The sequence below is a fragment of the Haliotis rubra genome, unplaced genomic scaffold (genome assembly GCF_003918875.1).
Source record: "Haliotis rubra isolate DU_JTF1 unplaced genomic scaffold, ASM391887v1 Scf536, whole genome shotgun sequence".
Lineage (NCBI taxonomy): Eukaryota > Metazoa > Mollusca > Gastropoda > Lepetellida > Haliotidae > Haliotis > Haliotis rubra.
The window spans coordinates 144,141-166,017 of NW_025767231.1; the positions used below are offsets into that span (position 1 = coordinate 144,141).

Below are 21,877 nucleotides of genomic sequence, written 5' to 3' on the forward strand. Positions count from 1 at the left end.
CTCAAGACCACTTTACCCTGGAATCTTCATGGGACATACATATGTTACTCAAGACCACTTTACCCTGGAATCTCCATGGGACATACATATGTTACTCAAGACCACTTTACCCTGGAATCTTCATGGGACATACATATGTTACTCAAGACCACTTTACCCTGAATCTCCATGGGACATACATATGTTACTCAAGACCACTTTACCCTGGAATCTTCATGGGACATACATATGCATTACTCAAGACCACTTTACCCTGAATCTCCATGGGACATACATATGTTACTCAAGACCACTTTACCCTGAATCTCCATGGGACATACATATGTTACTCAAGACCACTTTACCCTGGAATCTCCATGGGACATACATATGTTACTCAAGACCACTTTACCCTGGAATCTCCATGGGACATACATATGTTACTCAAGACCACTTTACCCTGGAATCTCCATGGGACATACATATGTTACTCAAGACCACTTTACCCTGGAATCTCCATGGGACATACATGTTACTCAAGACCACTTTACCCTGGAATCTCCATGGGACATACATATGTTACTCAAGACCACTTTACCCTGGAATCTCCATGGGACATACATATGTTACTCAAGACCACTTTACCCTGGAATCTCCATGGGACATACATATGTTACTCAAGACCACTTTACCCTGGAATCTTCATGGGACATACATATGTTACTCAAGACCACTTTACCCTGGAATCTCCATGGGACATACATATGTTACTCAAGACCACTTTACCCTGGAATCTCCATGGGACATACATATGTTACTCAAGACCACTTTACCCTGAATCTCCATGGGACATACATATGTTACTCAAGACCACTTTACCCTGGAATCTCCATGGGACATACATATGTTACTCAAGACCACTTTACCCTGGAATCTCCATGGGACATACATATGTTACTCAAGACCACTTTACCCTGGAATCTCCATGGGACATACATATGTTACTCAAGACCACTTTACCCTGGAATCTCCATGGGACATACATATGTTACTCAAGACCACTTTACCCTGGAATCTTCATGGGACATACATATGTTACTCAAGACCACTTTACCCTGGAATCTCCATGGGACATACATGCATTACTCAAGACCACTTTACCCTGGAATCTCCATGGGACATACATATGTTACTCAAGACCACTTTACCCTGGAATCTCCATGGGACATACATATGTTACTCAAGACCACTTTACCCTGGAATCTCCATGGGACATACATATGTTACTCAAGACCACTTTACCCTGGAATCTCCATGGGACATACATATGTTACTCAAGACCACTTTACCCTGGAATCTCCATGGGACATACATATGTTACTCAAGACCACTTTACCCTGGAATCTCCATGGGACATACATATGTTACTCAAGACCACTTTACCCTGGAATCTCCATGGGACATACATATGTTACTCAAGACCACTTTACCCTGGAATCTCCATGGGACATACATATGTTACTCAAGACCACTTTACCCTGGAATCTTCATGGGACATACATATGTTACTCAAGACCACTTTTGAACCCTGGAATCTCCATGGGACATACATGGGACACATTACTCAAGACCACTTTACCCTGGAATCTCCATGGGACATACATATGTTACTCAAGACCACTTTACCCTGGAATCTCCATGGGACATACATATGTTACTCAAGACCACTTTACCCTGGAATCTCCATGGGACATACATATGTTACTCAAGACCACTTTACCCTGGAATCTCCATGGGACATACATATGTTACTCAAGACCACTTTACCCTGAATCTCCATGGGACATACATATGTTACTCAAGACCACTTTACCCTGAATCTCCATGGGACATACATATGTTACTCAAGACCACTTTACCCTGGAATCTCCATGGGACATACATATGTTACTCAAGACCACTTTACCCTGGAATCTCCATGGGACATACATATGTTACTCAAGACCACTTTACCCTGGAATCTCCATGGGACATACATATGTTACTCAAGACCACTTTACCCAGGAATCTCCATGGGACATACATATGTTACTCAAGACCACTTTACCCTGGAATCTTCATGGGACATACATATGTTACTCAAGACCACTTTACCCTGGAATCTCCATGGGACATACATATGTTACTCAAGACAACTTTACCCTGGAATCTTCATGGGACATACATATGTTTCTCAAGATTACTTTACAATGGAATCTCCACAGGTCATGTAAGGCTTAGACTGACATACAATCATAGCGGTCTTGAATCAGGTTATGATAACATTTGATTCATCTGCTCACTTACTCTCTGATGGTATTACTGTTGAAGTTCCAGGCAACTACTGACCACCTAGATATCCTCATTTGATCAGTGTGATTAGCTGCTCCCTCCAAACCAACATGTATCTTTGGTCCTATTTGGAAGGGTACCAACAAGATAAATCACCAAACAGAAAACAAACAGAAATATGACAGAGTTACATGCTAAAGCTATTAATTGTTGATGGGCCTAAACAAGGCTAAACGACAATGTACATGATCAGATAAGAAACAGATGTCCTACATAATGAATTACTATCCAGATGTCTAATCTGTGACACATGCTCAAAATAAAACATCTAGTCTTAGACCATGCACGGTAATAACCTTAATCAGGTTAATAAGTCAGTCACATACTCATGCGTTGGTAGTTTGGAAGAAAAGAGCTTTGCACTGGAATAGTTCGGGGAACACTGATTACCCTTGATATTTCTATTGTTCAAGGATATGAGTGAGTCACAAAGATGCCTGAGCAGAATCTTCAGTTTAATGCTTCAAACATCTTCAATAAAGTTTACATAATAAATAATGAAACCATAAACATAATATATTTGCTAGGATTGCGTTTCGGACACACTTTGAACAGAAAAAACCAGAAAGAAGTAAACGTATTTGTTGTACTCAAGAGATAGATCCAGGGCCCTACTACACAAAGCAGTAATTCCCTGTACTTAACACAGACTTAAGTTATGACAATCATAGCATGAGGACTGTTTAGTGGAAGAAGATACACACAATGTTTCACCGTCAGATGCTCCCACATTATTCCAATACACTACTTGAGTACTACTCTGAGTTGGAAATTTGATCTTGTTTGTTAGTTGCATAAAGCCTCACAGTATACCACCCATTTCACTGTTATCATGTGAATAGCACAATCATTTGGCTGGTATTGTGAGCAAGGACCCACGTCAGAGTACAAGAACAAAGTCACTGTACCAAAAGAAAATAATGCAGACATATTTTACTGAGAATCTCCATAGTGACTGACTGCTGCTCATTGGCTGCAACCATGGCAACTGATTGTAGACAAAGATTAAATGAAATCTGCTTACAAAAATGAAAATATTCAATATTTAGTCCACCTACGTAATGGGCTATACATCAGTCTTAAAGAATCTTAATGACATTTACTAATGAAAAATATTTTGGAAATCTCCATAAACTGGCTTCTACTAATGCTAAGGAGACATATCTTCAGTGTTTCCAAAAGCCAGTCAATAGCTCAATATTAGTATTAATAGTTCTGAAAAGAACCAGCTGCTGTTTTGTGGACCAGTGAATTTTTCAAACTGTGAAAAACTGTTGTTGCAAGTTCACCATTATTCAATATCAATCAGTCTAGACAACAGTTTGTATCACAGGACTTGCGGTGATGAAGTGTTTGGAATCACCATGGAATCACACACAGGATGACAGACCAGCAGAGGTTCCAGGTCGTCCCTGAACAACCACTCAACTGTAACTAGCAACATGATTCTGATATGCCGTGATCAGGACCACAACTGTAACCAACTTCTAAACCACACATTACACATGTTCAATCAAACTGATAAAACAGTACTAAAAGGACATTCTGAGGTGAACTATAAACAGCCTGAACAACTAAATACATGTACAAGGAGTACTGTTACTACAGGTATACACAGATATATCAAACATAACACAGGACAAAATAACGTACCTGTGATGACTGAAGGTAGCTCTGTCAACAGACTGAAGTGGAAATGATCACTACTGTGTGGTGCATGGGAATTTCTGCTGTCAATGTACACCAGCTAATAGATATTGATCTCATAGACAAGTAATTAAGGCCTATGTCTATACCTGTGTGGGCTGCAGTAATTCTGCTAAAATACCAGTCACCTTCATCTATAGAAAAATTCTAACAAAATATCATAGTTAATTATTTCAATCCCTGCAATTGGCAGAAAACCCCTCATTGTAATAAACCTTATATATATACTGTATTAGAGTGTGCAATATCATACAAGAAAATATGGTACATAAAACCAACAACATAAGTCGTAAAGCATCATATTCAGTGGACCTCCATGGTTTGTGATAATCAATGCTGCATTCTGCAATACTACAGCCATGTGATATGCTGATGATAACAGTCTGTAACTTATATAGTTCAGACCTGACAATCAAGTGATCGATGTCATGAGCATCAATCCATGGGATATGGTGACATGCAGTCAACCAAGGCATCAAGCCTGACCATGCAATCCATTTGGTCACCTGTCAGGACATGCATGGGCTACTGGGGACTTCCATTACCACCCGTAATCAAAGTTAGAGGCCTGTTTATAGTGTGGATGAGAAAAACCTGCTGTACTAGACAGGAGGTGGTGCACTCTTGCACTACAATGTTTGACTGTGTGATATATGACAGACATATTTACTTCCAAACGATCATGTCATATAATATTATAACTGCTTGTAACTCATGATTGTAACCACCAGTATAGCATGGTAAACTATCCGATTAATTTGTATCAACAACTTGACCTAATTTGCCTAATTACTTTAAGTGCAACATTAACTGATACACTAAACTAAGAGACACAATCTTGTATTACAACTATCTGAAAGATGACCTTGATGTTGATAGACATGGCAAGCTGCATATGGTAGGATTGTAAAGATATAAACAAATATGAAACTTTATGCCTCACAAACTAATAATAATATAAAACCATGATTTACAAAAAAACTTGAATGACTATCCAAGGCAGGGCCCCATCCTGAAGAAAGACAACTTAGTTATATACATGCATCAATCCTTATGCAGAAAGTGTCAGCACAAATATCTTAGTGACGCTATTCTATCTTGTGGCCTTGAACGTCTCAGAATGCACCAAAATGATGTAAAACAAATCAACTGCAAGCATGGTAGGGCATCCTCTATATCATCATCAACATTTGCTCCATATTCAATTGAAAGTGTATTTTATTTTTGTTTCATTTATTGTGCATTTCCTAACTGAAGTTGTAAGAAATATTATGTGTATGAGTAGCACAGAAGACAGATGCATCCTCCAAGTTCAGTTCTAAACAGAAAGTACTACCAACACACCTATTAAATGAACAAAAGCACAAAAACATAAGACTGAGGTTTCATTGTAGTCGGACAATTTACTATGACTTAAACACTAGCATGTTTACTGGAGCATGCCTGCTAATAGCCGTTCTACTTTTCTTCCAGGCTATGTGGGCTTGTTATGAGATTGTTCAATTTGTAATTGTCTTAGCAGACCTTGAGGCCAAGTCCAGATCAATACACAATACAGGATAATGTGACAATATCAATTGGTTTCCATGGAAACTGAACACAAACATTCACAACACATTAACTGTGGAAAACACAAATCCACTGAAAAAGTCTTTAAAGGAAATTAGGATGAGGAAAATCTATGTGAAAATCCTTGGGAGAAAGTAGTAAGTTTTGCTGACTCTGATACTTGAGAGCTATTATTTGTGGCAGTGCAGGACAGATTTTCATTTGCATGATTCATTATTCACTAGGTATGGTATAAAAATGACTAAGTTCTTAATTAATTACGATACAACCTAAGCATATCTGGGCTTTCATACACATATTCTGCTTTCACATTGTAATCACATACCCAACATACCCACATGCCAAGTTGGATTCAAGTTGCTTCCACTTTTTTCATATAATACAAAATATTGCGGCATTGTTTACAAAGTATGAAGATGTTTCTTGAGGAGGAAAATGACATCTCTGCAACACTGTCTTCAACAACCAAACCTATTGGCTGTATCATGATTCAGTCAAATATCAAATTCCTTGGCCTCGTATCCCAACCCTGTCAGATGTCATCAGTAACCAATTATAATATTTGAGTTTCGTTTGTTTGCTGTTTAACGCCACACTTAGCAATATTCCAGCGGTCTGTAAATAACTGGGTCTGGATCAGACAATTCAGTGATCAATAGCATGAGCATCGATCTACACAAATAGGATACAACAACATGTGTCAACTAAGTCAGTAAGCCTGACCAACGATCCAGTCAGTTGGCTGACAAGCTTGGATTGCTGAAAACCATGAAGAAATGTGAGATGAGCTTCTAGATAAGAAGTTACAGTGAGTATTTTGGCAACAATCACTGGTCTCTAACCATGAAAAACATGCAAACAGAAGAGAAAAACTAAAAATGTCAACATGGTTGTTACACATTTTCAGATTTAAAGCCTTGTGTATTTTTTCAGAAAAATATCTTTTAAATTTTTTAAATTTCCATTTTGTTGCATATGTTCAATTATACTGAGGCAACAAAATAAGGGATAACATGAAAGTAAAGGTGTTCCTTTATTTTATTCCAGGTTTCTTCACAAGCTTGTGAAGAAACCTGGAATAAAATAAAGGAACACTTGTGCTTTCATGTTATCCCTTATTTTGTTCCCCTCAGTATATGTGTATAATACTATTAATAGGGCTTTGTATTGGGAAATGAATTGTACTGCAATATATTGCAATTCTGGTACCCGTATTCCAGTATGTATTGCGGTATATTTTTGTGCTTCAGTGTTTGACAGTGAGTGACACTGATTGTACATTCAGAGCCTTTTTTCTACATACTAAGGCCCTAAATATAAATGTTATGGTTGTGATAGCAGAAATATCGAAATTAGATTTGATTTTAAGGGACTGTGTTTCTTTTTTATAAAATTTATTGTATGTAATGTATGATGTTTTGTCAAATTAATTACAATAAGAAAACTTAAATGTGAATGAAAGTGTGGAGATTTCAACTTAAACCATAGAGATAATCACAAAACTCAGTGTATGAAATAAGCCAAAAATCAAGCCAGACATCAGGGCTGGTAACTTCAAAATGTTACCAGCCCAAAATAGATTTAACCAGACCAAGAATGGTGAATTTACTCAGATGTATGGAACATCTAAATTTTTACCACACCATCTGGCTGGTTAGATGTAATTTTAGACCGTCCGTCAGAAATCTAGACCGTCTCGGGCTGCAAAACTTAAAGGTCACATGCAACCAAAAAATCAAACATAATTAAAACGCAATTATCACATATTCATGACATATAATATACATTGCTGGTTACGAAAAAGTATATAAACAAAATTATAAGCGTACAATCGCAAATCGAAAGTGCAAAATTGTGTACTTCGGTTTACTTCCCAAGAAACAAAGCAGCCGGGATACCGAACCCAGTCAGAGCGGGTGGGTGTGCACTCAAGTGTAGCGGCTGGTTCATTTGCAGATGCCTTCACGGCTAATTGTGCGTATATATATAGAGAGATGTTGGGTTTTGTAAATACATGCTCATTTTTTGTGTATAACATTTTGCAATCAACAGACATCAGAACATGTCATGTGTTCAAGTATCACACCTGCCTGTCTGTGTAATTACATAATGTGACAGAGACCGAACTCGGGCCATAAATCAATGCATTTTGTTTATGGTGTATAGCCTGATTGGTGTTAAGTTCAAATTGCATGTGGTCAGTGATAGCAGCTGTGTATTGAATATTGTCATTAGCAGAGAGGCAGGCAGACACACAGGTGTCAGTAAAACAAGACATTGAGTTTTGTCTGTGACAACGACATATCTATATCACAGTTAGAAATTCTGTCAACGCTAAATAATGACATTGCTTTTAAGTATCGAACTGAGAAAGTGTCTCTGTAAGAAGAACGTGTGGTGAAATAGACAAATGAAATTATATAAACAGTTAATTTACTGTCATAACATATAAAAAGCTGTGAGATATCAACAAAACATTAGAAAAATAGCTCACACCAAAGCCTTCACCGAGTATTCACCCGACAACCCGCTTCCAAGCTGCACAAACCTATTTACTTGTGCACGTGCTATGAGCGCAGCCCAGCTGTTGAAACCCGTTTTCCCCAGAAAAGTCTGGGGAAAATTAGTGAAACGTTTGAACTCCGATTTCTCGCGCTTTTTTTTCCATCGCGTTATTTTTCAACTTTATAAGTTCAATTTGCATTTTTGACGATTTGTTTCGGTATGTCCATACCGAAAAGGTATCAGAATCTGCAAAGTTGTGTTTTACGTTGCATGTGACCTTTAATATATTTTTATTACCCAATATACCGGTTCTGAGAAAAAACATTGCAATACGTATCGTTTAGGTGTATTGCGATATACCGGTAAAACCGTGACCTAATGTAAAAGACCAATCCAAAAACAAGTTGTTGATTAAATGGGATATGTTTCTGAATGTTGGACATCAAAGTACAGTTCTATGATTTTAATATAATCCCCTGAATATATTACACTTGGTCTTGGTAAATATTCAATTCCAGTGATCAATAATGAACTGATTTCAGGAAGGGCTATGGTTTGATGCACCGGATACACAAGTGAATCGTTACAACCCTATAATGCCGCAGTCAGTAATAATAATACTAATAATGTTGCTTATACAGCGTTTAATTCCATACACAAGTATGCTCGGAGCACAACAGGGAGAGTGAAAACTACATGTCAGAGTAGCATAGGTGGAACATAAAATGCTAGTAGAATAAGAACGTCTTGAGCTGATGTTTGAATGGTAAAGTCTTCATCTCAATTGGAAGAGCGTTCCAGAGTTGTGCTGATACGTTAGAGAATGGTTGACATCCAAAGGTTTTCAAATGAGTAAAGCCACAATCAGCTGCTGCAGCTACTGCCACTTGTGCAGAGGCCCACTGTCCTGAAGCAGTAGACCACCTGAATAGAAGTTTCCACAGTGTTTCCTTGATATACCAAGACAGCTGTAGTGAATATTGCTTTTGATAGACTGACCTCATCATGCTCATTGCAGAACACATGCACGAACATTGATTGACTTGGCCAACTGATGCCATACAGATGAGGTTAAACACATCTGTGGCTTGCTTCACCTGTAGGTCAACATGATGGATCTGGTTCTCATGTTTACAATTCAGAAAGTTCAAGGATTCTTCTGGTAACTGGTTAAACATTCTTGGAGGTCCCTTTATATGTTTCATTGGGTATGTGTCTGACTGTGCCAACAATCTGGCTACCGGAGCATATCTTGTGGATTGTCTGCTAAGGTGGAATTTGCCCATTAGGATGGGCTGGACTGAACTAAAGCTGAGTCTAACAGTGTCAAGATATGCTCAGTTGAAACATGTGGGTCAGCCATAACCATGCAGTGGGCAGCCTCCACTTGAATTGGATATGTGTCATCTTTGGGACCACCAGACAAAGTGTTATCTAGAGTGCTAGTTGAAACATCAGAAGAAGATACAGTGATCAGTCTAAAACTATATGCTATATGAGATGATCTCTGAAACTTCATGTGACACAAAGCCTTTAAAGTATCAATCCATCTTCATATTATCCATGCCATATCTCCGAGAAGTTTTGGTTTCTTTGCACTTCTAAACAGTTTTCACATTTTCTTATATTATATGCCCGCACATCAATGTACAATACTGAATTACGTCAATGAAATAGAAACAAAAATAATATGAGAAAAATCAACCTGACACTAGAGACTCACTGAGTAGCCACAAGGACGTACACATTTCCTGGGCAGACTCACTAACTGTACATACAAACATCACAACAGAAAGCAACTTATACCACTGAAAAATATTGACAGATTGATTACAGAGAAACTTGTTAATGAACGAGAGACACATAAATATGTGTAAATTAAGTATGTGTATCAATCATTTATCAAAATTAACAAGGTATATAAATCATTTAAGAACATAGTTGTATTTTCTGATGTCCATCAGCTGATGAAGACAGTGCCACACGTGGACAAATTCCATGAAGACATGACATGACAGTTCGGTAACTTTCCACTCGGTTGACAACATGATCCTGTTACAAACTGACAATCATCAGAAATGAACGACAGCTGGCTTGGTTGTGTTCAACCATTCAAGGTCATCTTCTGCCTTCAATATAACCTCATATCCATGAGTTATTGATACAGTGCAGCTTTTTTAAATTTACACCTGTGCCATGTGTATAAATGTCTTTCAGGCTCCAGAGTATCTGTCTGAACTCCTTACACTGTACACCCGTGCAAGATGTCTAAGATCTGTAAATCAGCACTTACTTACAGTCCCTAAAGTCAGACTTGTCTCCTATGGTCAGAGGACCTTTGCGTACACTGCAGCATTGCTTTGGAATTCACTGCCAGTTGACATCAAATGTGCCAAATCACTGAACTCTTTCAAGTCCCTTCTAAAAACCTATTACTTCTCCAGAGCCTTCTCTTAGATCTTTTCTTCCCTTTTAACTACAACTATTTGTAATCTCGTGTCAACATCGTACATAGACTTACTCCTTTTGTAGCGCCTTGAGCGAGCATTGAATGCACGGATATAGGCACAGTTACAAATACCCACTATTATTATTATTATTATTACACTGAGAAATACACACACCTGAGTAAATACACCTGTACTCTAACAGAGATGCACTCACTACTACATTGGAGATGCACACACCTGTACAATGATAAGTAAACACACCTGCCCACTGAAAGATACATAATACTACTGTACACTGAAAATTGTAAACACACCTGTGCACAAGCACCTTTACCAATACCATGTTTACACATGCATATACCTGCACACTGACAGAAACACACACATTCATTGATAAATACACCTAAATGCTGACAGATGTGTGTACATGTGTGAACTGTCTTGGTCACTACCTGGCTTCATTACACATGCAAACAGCAATCACTGTGACAAACTTACCCTGGAACAATGGCTTTATCATGACATGGGTACAGTTTGGAAATATGTTCAACCCAGTTGGTCACACTCAGTAGGGTGTGAATATAGAGAATATAACTTAGACCAAACCTATATGTTCTCTGTGTTTCATTTAATGTGTTGGACTGTATATGGGGTCATTAAGTGAGTCCCTGGCGATCCATCAATGATAGTATCATCTCTCTACACATTGTCAGTGAATAATCCCAGCGATGTTGAGAGTTTTCGATGTTTGTTTGGTAATTATAACCTGCAACATCACATTTTACAGTAAGCACCTGTTTATGAAAGTACTTTTATTTTGAATATATATTATATTTTGGTTTTAACATATAACGGTATCTTACCATCATGTAAAATACTTTAATTTCATTGGTCAATGACGTTTTAACAAGTTTCCGTGTCACCTTCCCTGCAGGGTGACAACTGGAAAAAACCACACGTATTTGTCAAACTCTGTACTTAATGTATTGGGCTTAATGTATTATAAATGAGAACTTATATACAAACATTATATATTGTATTTTTCTAATTTGCATTATTATGCACAGGAATGCAGTTTACTAAGTATATTAAATTTAAGCTCCACACACCCAAACAAGGCAGGTCTGAACAACTTCTGGACACCTACCATACCATATAGTGTGACACATCTCTACCATGCAATGAATCAGTTAGTTCTTTGGCTCTGATTTGAAATAAAATGCTGAGAAAGACGTGCTGGGACTTGAAAGGGGATGTCCCAATTCCTGTGTATTTTAAAGCATGCATGCCGAACGTTTTGTTGGGTGTTGCTTTTAACATGTTTAATTTCTCTGTTAATAATATTAATAAAGGATATTTATATAGCATACATATCCAGGCAACTAGTGCATGCTCAAGGCGCTGGTATTTTTCCTCGATCATTGGATGTCAAGCTCAACAGCACATTGTATTATCAATCTGAACTCCCTGGGGAGTATACCACTCTTGCAGCAACTAGGCACACCGAGTTATTGTGGCTTTCTCATCCTAACAAGGTACCACCCATTCACAGCTGGGTGGACTGTGACACATAGTCACAATATATTGACAAAGTTCACTGCACGTTGCTGTACCTGCAACTAGGTGTTTGCACGTATTCATGTGGCCACCATCTGGTCATATACCAAAGGATTTGTGGGTTCTCTTAAGTGCACAGGGTTGTGTACTGTACACTAGGGGTTGTGACAACACTGAAAGAGTCTGCACACAAAGTTGACTCCAAGCTTTTAACACCCGGTCACAGGTGGGCTCGATCCCGACACCTCAAGCCTCGTTGGATCACTAGCCTGGCGCCTTAGCCAGCTGGCCCACCGTGCCCCTCTGTTGTATTTATCATGTTTTTTTGGTTCAGTGTTGAAAATATTGGTGACTGTAAACTGCCCTTGAACTTTCACTTAAGCCACTTTCCCCTGTTACATTTCTTCAGTAAATATTGAAAAGCCAATTTAGGGTGTTACCAGCCATGCTTATGTCTTCCTTGTTCCTTAGTATGATCATATTATTCTCACAGTGTTCAGTACAACACCTTTCTGTCGCAAAGTCACCAGATGAATTATTGCAGAGCATGCAAAATAAGCTGTGAATTTGACGTCTGACATCTACAGATGTTTTTAGTTCCCACCCTCTCAGCTAATTCCACTCTCCTCGGTGTGAACTTGTAAATTATGGAATTGGACTTGTGTGCCCAAATGGCATCAGGATCATTTGTTACTGTTCGTAGATTCTTATGATACACAGTCAGTGGTTCACAGGATGTCACTCTCTATATATCGAGCGTGTGAATGTGGGACTCCCCACATAACGCCTACAGCTGCTGAAATGATGATTTTTTCAAAGCAGAGGAGAAGCATATACAATGTGAATGCCCCCCTTTTACATGTTTTAAATCATCATCACCCCCCACTAGCCATAAATTATGAATGTTCAGACAGCTGATCAGTTCCCAATTTGGACAATGATGTTCTCAAATATAATGACAATGTACGGTGTATAAAAAAACTACGGAGGAACCACTACGGAATATTTTGGCTACACTAAAATAAAAGTGTCTTTTTTCAATAAATTGCTTATAACGGAACGACACTTTTTTAACAAAACGTGAACATGAAGCGTTCACCTAGATAGGTGTTAGAAGCTGGTATTTATCTCACAACATATTTTACCTCTGATGACTGGGTACACACGTCTGCACAGCACTGTCAAAGGCGGAAGCATGGCCCGGTTGCTCTGTAAACTTGAATATGGATTGTCGCAAAAATGCGGGATCTCAAATCCTATGTTTGTAATTATCTAAAGATATTCACAATAAATAAAAAGTCAAATGTGCTACCATTGCCAATAACATCAGTGGATATATATCCAGTTTTAGATTTAGAAAAGGCGATTGGGTGTTTACGTTTGCGACAACCAAAACTTGTGTTTCTTCTGGTCAAGGGGACGGGTTCAGAGGATTGATCATCCAGACAATTTCCTCATATGGATTGTATTACATTTTGTTTTGCTCCATGAACGATCTGTGTTTAAATGGCTACGCCAAGGCCCGAGGCAGGAAAAGCTGGAACGACTCACGTTAGCTTCGTGTGTCAACGATGTCGCCAGCCCTTGAAATTAGATTCATCATTTCAGTCACTGGATCAGAAAGTCCTGACGGAGTTAACAGGTCGAGTACTATACATCTAAGCAAACACTAAGTGACTAAGCTTGATAATAACTCCTATAATGCAAAGGACAGTTCTAAATATGCTTGAAAGGTGAATATGAGAAAAATGAATCAATATGCACTTGTATTGGATGGTAGTCCAGCATATAACTAGACAACTTTGCACTATACCTAGGTGTGCTCTATGTAGGCCTTTGCTGGAATACGAGTTTATTCATATGAACTAATTGGATGGGTGACCCTGTTTGGCAGCTTGACTCCTGAGAGTTTCTAGGACTTCAGTCCTGCCACATGTGATGCATGTGGTCTCACCTTAGGCAAGTGAGTTTGTTCAAATTGCCTCTGTTTGACCAACAGAAAATGGGTACCCGGTTGGATAAAGTCATGTGACTATAACCTTCTAGCGCCTAACAGGCAGCTTGGGTTATCCAGGGTAATAAGAATCAGATTCTGATTAAGCACCGCGAGCAATCACTTGGTGTTTGGAGACTGTGCGCTATAGAAGATGATTATTATTATAATTATTGTTATTATTATTATTATTGTTTAATATCGATAGCACTTATAGTGCCCGATATTTTCATAAATGCTGAAAATATCATAGTTGACATGATTCAAAGTATGGTCAATTGTATGAAGCTGCTGATATAATCAATGACTTTACTTAACAAAGTGTAATCCTCAATGCTAATGTGACAGGTGCTGCATGTTTATGTTGTAGCCCCTCTAGCATGTGCCGTGGAATCAGAAGATGCTGATCAACTCATCAGGGAGAAAGTGGTGGTAGGTTACTGTATAATAATTTATGCCCAGAGTGGCCACCAAGTTTTCACACCTGTTAATTGGTTGTTAATCAGGCTTCCCAGAGCGGCTACCGACCTGATTGAGTTGTCCCTGAGTGGCCACAGACCTATACAACCAATTTAATATGCCCGGAGCGATCTTCAATCATGCAGCATATTCATATGTGTACAGATAATTCAAAGTCCACTATGAGTGTTGTTGGTGAAAAGGATAGTTGTAGTTTGTCACACTTAACCATTAAAAGATGAATCAGTTCTGTGATATGTTGTTCAGGGATTTACAGGATGCGAATTCCTGCATCCTATACTCATAAAAATTGACGATGGATGCAACAAAATATATTAGTGCATCCACCAGGGACACAGAAAAAGTCCAAATACTTTTTGTAAAAATTCCAATCAAGTAGCAATAAGTTATTACTGAGTTTGCTACTAGCTGGGTTATGGCATCATTTGCAATTTAATTACTGTAACAATATGATGATCATGATACAAAATACAATAACAGTATTAATAATAATTATTCATATTTAAGTGTCTGGGAGTGGGACCCCCATTTTGTAGTCCAGGACCCCTGAAAATTAAGAGTATGAGTCCCAGGGACCCTCAAATACAGCACTCCAGGTAAATCCCTGTTGTTCCTTTCTTGTCTGTCAGTAGTCAAAAGAGTTCATTAAACATGTGCGAATGAATGATGTACAGCTGGAAAAACACTTTGGGACACACATTGAAGGTACCATCAATTGGCACAGTTTCACTTCTACAAAGTCTTTTCAAATGTTCTGCTATACCAAACACTATGATAAGTTCCGAGCTCCGGAGTCTGTCCCGGAGTGGACTCCGCAATTAACGACTGTGTAATCTAGAGACTGGCCACTCAGGGAATACATGCTGTATAACATGGTAGAAGCATGTGTGATGATGTGAGGTCCTAGTCTCCATGCAAGCACTGCTTGCATTGTTAGCTTCAGTGTGCGGAGCTCTAATTTTTCGGACCAGGCATGAGCTAAGGGTGTGACGTCACACATGCATGATTTAAACACACAACCATTGACATACTGACCCTTGATGCAAATTAAGTGATTTGATTGTATGAATGCCTACCTGCAACTTCATGACCTGTAACTATGCTGGAATTGATTTCTCTACATGATACTGTTACTAGGGGTGTCACGATTCACCAATACATCAGCTATTTAATATATTTCTGAGGTGTATTGAGACACAAACCTGTATTGATTCATATTTTATGTCAATCCATTCATATATGATTTATCAAACTTCAGAGGAATGTCAATGATGCATTATAATTATGTTAACAGTCCAGTTATCATGGTTATATCTGAAATATAGTACTGACTGAATGTGACATACATTTCCAAATATGACACCTGATATTCAGACATCTTGTGTTTGTGTCCTATGAACATGATGAAATATAAAAATTACCTCCAAACAGATATCATTACATGTAATGAATTGTGAGTCCCATGATACATAAGGTATCAGGAGATAGTTGTGTCTGTACATCCCTATTAACACAAGGACTCATTCACCACCATTCTCTTGGACTGGTTTCATCCAATATTCATCTTTTGCAGGACTTTGAGTATGAAGAAGACGGAAATCTTGTGAGGAAGGTCATTGGCCCCACAGAGTATGAGAATTACTTCTTTAACATTTGTTTTAGTTGTCAGTAAGAAGTGTAAGTTGTTATAATAACTACAGGGAGAGATGTCAGATTGATGATTATGTAACTTAATGCAAGTTGGAATGTTTTAAAGTGTAAGCAACAATTGATTGTTTTGTATGTAGTTGACAAATGTAGTTGACAACTACTGATGATATAGGAAATGTTTATAAGTGATGTAGCAACAGCATGTACATCCTCGATAATCTCCAGGGTATATGTTCCGATAAATCTCCACAAGTACCCTGGATGCATCTATGGCTCGCCCCGATAATTTTATTACCTCCCTTTGCTGGCTCCGCATTCTCACAGTACTTAGCGAATCAGCTAAGCCACCGTTACAGCCGAGCTTGGCAGTGTAACAAAGATAGTGGTCGCAGCCGCGAAGGTTTGTTGGCAGTGCGACTCAGATTTTGGGGGAAATCATACAGACAAATTGACAGGTCTGAAACTTTAAAGGTCACATATACTCTAGGGGGGTACAAATACATAAATCACTAAGTAATTGGCATCGTTACAAATGAAACCCCATCATTAAAACTACTCATTTCGATCTTTAATTAACTTAAATTGACCTTTTTGACAACAGTGCACAATTCTCACCCGCGAATGAAATTTCAACCAATCAGAGCCGCCTCTGTGACGTCATGTGAGGAATAGATATGAGGGCCGATGCAGAGTTCATGTACATTTCAGGGGGTAAATTATCTTGTTTACAGGTTTGTATAAACCTGAAATCGTGACAACTGTTGTGAAAAATGAAAGCTATATGTTCTCACAATCTACTGTCATTTAATTTTGTCTCTTGCTTTGTCTAGTTTCCGATTTACAACTTGTTTTCATTGATGATTCTGTCAAAATCGCTTGTTGTTACTAGGCCTGATTTGTTCGAGCCAGACGCTAGTGATAGCGAAAACGATGATCAGCCTCGCTCATCGCGAGGTTAATGGTTAATTTCTTCAACCTAAACAGTGCAACATTAAGAAGGGTGGATGCCCATCAGATGCAGTTATTTGTAAATATCCCCGGTAGTTCTTGTCTGATTGTAATAAAGTATCAAAGCAGTGTGGGCTTTTTCAGGTTTTCTAATGCCTGGATGGTATAATGACTGATCCAAATTGATCCCATTTCTGTGTTTTTTTACCTCGATATTCAATCATGTCTTGTAAAAATATCACGTCTATTACATATGATATTAAAAACTCACATTTGATTTATTTGAATCCATAAACTTCTAATACAGCAAGTAATACTCCCTTGTTGTAACCCGTGTTAGGTGATATTAACCTACACGTTATTTGTCATCATTCACTTGATGGTCAGTTAATAATTTATAACAGGTATAATTAGTGGTAACACCACTTAGATTACACGACAAAGGTTCCCATTTGGCATTTCTTGTGTCTGGAGTAAATACTCAACATTATAAACATCGATCAAAGGATTAACCGATAACACGCTGATTGATTAATTACTTTTATTTTACACAGCATATTTGTCAAAAGGCAGTGTTTATTAATGTAGATTTACTAATCTATACTGAATACACTCTGTCGTGTCTGTGTCTGCAAACAAACAACGTCCTTCTTTCAAAGGATTAACCACCAATACATTGATTGATTGCTCATTATTGGCTAACTAAATTACTTTTTTTAAAGAAAGGCGGACATTATGCAATTAGTTGCCAGGTGTGCTATCTAGGGTGACCAATGAGACTATACACCAATTTGAAATACCTGAAACGATATGTCACTTTTTCGTATATTAGACTGTTAAAACACACATCACTTGGAACAGCTGCTGATGAATGGCATATCACTCGTTTTTGTGGATATTGATGGATACATTCCTCGAAGAAGGTAATAGCCTGACATTGTTCCTATAACTTTAATCTGTTTTAATTTTAATATTTGAATTTTGTTTTTATTCATTTGTCGTAGCATTCAACAGAATCATTGTTTTCGCTGTGAAGTGTAATGAGACAGACAACATACACTAGGGTGTGTGTGCGAATTATGATTCATATTGGCAAACTATAAAATGTCTAGATATTACAGTTCTGTTATAAATTCACTATAAGTATCAGCAGATCGTCTGCTTTTTATTTAGTTTCAAAATGCATACAAGTATGATAATAAACTAATTAGGATTATAAGACCAAATATAAAGACGCACATTGACTAGTATCTACATACTGGTGAGTGGACGTTAACCACGTGAATGTAGCAAGAAATTTATCGCGCAGTATTGTCACTTCGACCCCCACCTCGCTTCCATGGAAGAAATCGTTATAAGTTGTGTCATGCAAAATCCTTTTGGTCATGATTCAAATACATATTTAACTACGAGTAGAAAGTAGTTTTGATGTTCTAACTTGATGAAAACAAACCATAACCTCATTAATTCTAACAGATTGTAGCCCGTGACTTTACGATTTTCAAAAATGGTGGCGCCCTGTCGCGAACATCCGCCAGTCTGAGGATAAATGCTATTTAGGTTTGTTTTCACTGAGTTATAAAATCCAAACTACTTTCTACTGGTAGTAAAATATGTATTTGATTGATGGCCATTAGGATTTTGCATGACATAGCTTATAACATAACAATTTCTCTCGTGGAATCGAGGTGGGTGTACTTACAGTATTATTGTTACTTCGACAACAACCTCGCTTCTGAGGAAGAAATCGTTATGTTACAAGTTGTGTCATGGACATTTTTTATAGTCATCAATCATATACATATTTTACTACAACCAGTAAGTAGTTTTGATTCTTTAACTTCCGTGAAGCGATCTGAACACAAGTAAGATATCGTTTCAGGCTTCCACAACGCTCACTTCGCACTCACAAACATAACCCATTTAGCACGAACTGCGGGGTCCTGTGGAAATCTGTGCATGGTGACACCATCGCCCGACCCCTGAGAGCAATTGACGACAACGCAACGATTCGGCATGTCTTCGTTGATGTCGAGAAATCATGTAAATGACGAGCTTGCTACACACTTTCTATACAACTAACTGAAAATCCTTCCTCATATGACGTCACTGCAGTGCTCTGGCGACAGAGTTACGTAACCTGTCTGTGGTTTCGTTGGCGGGCGAGAGTGAAGCAGGCGACTTTTTGGCAACTTTTAATCGCTCGGTATTAATTAACCACAAGTTTTTTAAGAATGAATTTGGTGTTCCGCATAAGACTAACCACAAATCTTTCATATGTAATAGTTAAAAGAGTACAAATAAACAAAGTTTATTTGTTCTTTAAGAAAATATATGCAAGAACTTCTTCTACCTCTTTCAGAGTACCTCTGCAACAATTGTGTCCCAAATTTAATCGGTTAGATAATTTAAGAAGCGAAAGTGAGTTGTGATTGGATAAAAAGCCAGCCAAGGGAGGTAATAAAATCAACGGGCCGACCCGTAGATGCCTCCAGGGCATAGTTGAGATTTGTTGCAACATATTCCCTGGAGATAATCGAGGATGCAGCATGTACAGTGTCGTGGCTTCATACAGTGACTTTGAATACAATATGCGTAACACTGTATATATACTTGCTTGCTTTGGGTGGGTAATGAGTTGGAACTGGCCCGTCTCAATAGCCTCACCTGTTATGATCATGTGACTAATAGATTATACAATGTAATATGTTATTCTTTCAGGATTAAAAGGTTGTATTGTCTTTGAAGACATAGACGTAATTTACTTACTTGTTACTTGATTTGAAAGGGTATCAGGGTAGGGTAGAGTAATAGGGCATGGCGTACCCGGTTAGAAAATTTGGACCCGTCCCAGCCCTATTTGCTTGTCATACTTCCTGTTTGTGATACTAGACTAAATTAGAAACTATGTATACTAGGCACATAAAGAAACTGTGCATACAAAAATTTAAAATCTAAATTTATCAAACCTGTGTAGACACATAAGGATTTAAACTCAGAGATTAGTGACATGTATCCAACATGCATGCACGTGCCACGTTCCATGACGTCAGTGGGTTCGTCCTTGAGACGTGCAATACGTTGTTGCACGTGCATTCCGGGAAAGAGAAACAGAGCAAATGAATGCCACACAATACTGTCACTTTGGAAAGCTCAACCCCTGCCCTTGCGATCGTTCAAAATATTAAACAGCTATTGAAACGCATAGCATGCCAAGGCTCATGTCTGCACTACGTCATGAGGCCATTGGGATGGTCCGTGGGGGAATGTCTCAACGACAAGTGGCTGCACATTTCCACTGACACCGGAACACCATTTCTGCACTGGTGAGACGCTACCAGAACACAAATGACGCCATCGACGCGGCCGTTCTGGACGCCCACGGTAACAACGCCAAGACAGGACAGATGGATAAGGGTGACCCATCTTCGCCACAGGTTTCAGACTGCAGTGATGACTGCCTGAACCATCCCAGGACTTCGCCGTATCCACCCCAACACAGTTCGACAACGTTTACGTCATCACGGGATCTGACCACGACGTCCCGCCATACGGCCTATCCTGACACAACCTCATCGACAAGCTCGCCGAATGTGGTGCCGAAATCATGTCCGCAGACACTTGTTTTGGTGGAGAAATGTTGTTTTTACAGATGAGTCCAGGTTTAACATTTCTCATAGTGATGGACGTCAACGTGCCTATAGACGCATGGGAGAACGTTTTGCACAGGCCTGTGTCTTGGGGAGAATCGCTTTGGTGGTGGTTCCGTGATGATTTGGGGTGGAATAACAGCACGCCAAAGAACTCCTTTGGTGATTGTTCAGGGCAACTTAACTGGTGTGGGCTACAGAGATCAGATTCTTCGACCTGTGGCAATTCCTTTTCTGCACGTCATGGCCCTGGGTTAACATTCCAACAGGACAATGCCTGCCCTCATACGGCAAGGGTTGCTATGGATTTCTTGCAACACCACAACGTTGACTTACTGCCTTGGCCTGCAAATTCACCGGATCTTTCCCCGATAGAGCATGTTTGGGACGAGATGGATCGATGTCTACGCCGTCTTCCTCATCCGCCAGATAAAGTCCTTGACCTTGCAACAGAACTTGAGAGAATCTGGTGTGACATGCCACAAGCCTTCCTTGCACGTTTGATAGGCTCTATGCATCGTCGATGCACTGCTGTTCTCAATGCCGATGGTGGACATACCCGTTATTGAGCTTGTGACATGGTCGTTTGACCCCTGTCCTGCTTGTGGACTTGTGACGTCATTGTAATTGACTTTTCAATTGAAATTCTCCCGACTAGTTATGGTCTCATGATCCCTCCATTAAAGTTTATATGTACCTTTGACATTGTTACCGTACTTATCAACTGGGATCATATTTTGACAATGCACAGTTTTTTAATGTGGCTAGTATACATGATGATTTTGGATGTACAATTATCATGTATATGTTCCTGAGTTGATCATGTTCTGTGTCTGTGATAAGAATACAGTCCATTTTGTGTTATCTGGTAGCTCTTTCTGAAGTCTTAAAACTTGATGGTGTTTACTTAGATGTAACAATAACTCACTTATAAATGTTGTTTGTATCAAATAGTAAGGACATGACCATGTCTGAACATTAGAACTTAATGTATCTGT

General features: G+C 38.7%; 1 protein-coding gene across 1 annotated transcript in view; it reads left to right on the plus strand.

Annotated features, from left to right (window-relative positions):
• Nucleotides 1–13,562: 13,562 nt before the first annotated feature.
• The window catches only part of LOC124253225 (beclin-1-like), a 32,379-nt gene continuing 24,064 nt past the window's right edge, over nt 13,563–21,877 (plus strand). Inside the window, exons 1-3 of the mRNA XM_046686947.1 lie at nt 13,563–13,800; nt 14,522–14,583; nt 16,205–16,260. Coding sequence (XP_046542903.1) covers nt 13,665–13,800; nt 14,522–14,583; nt 16,205–16,260 — 254 coding nt within the window. The 5' untranslated portion in view covers nt 13,563–13,664. The remainder of the gene's footprint in view (nt 13,801–14,521; nt 14,584–16,204; nt 16,261–21,877) is intronic.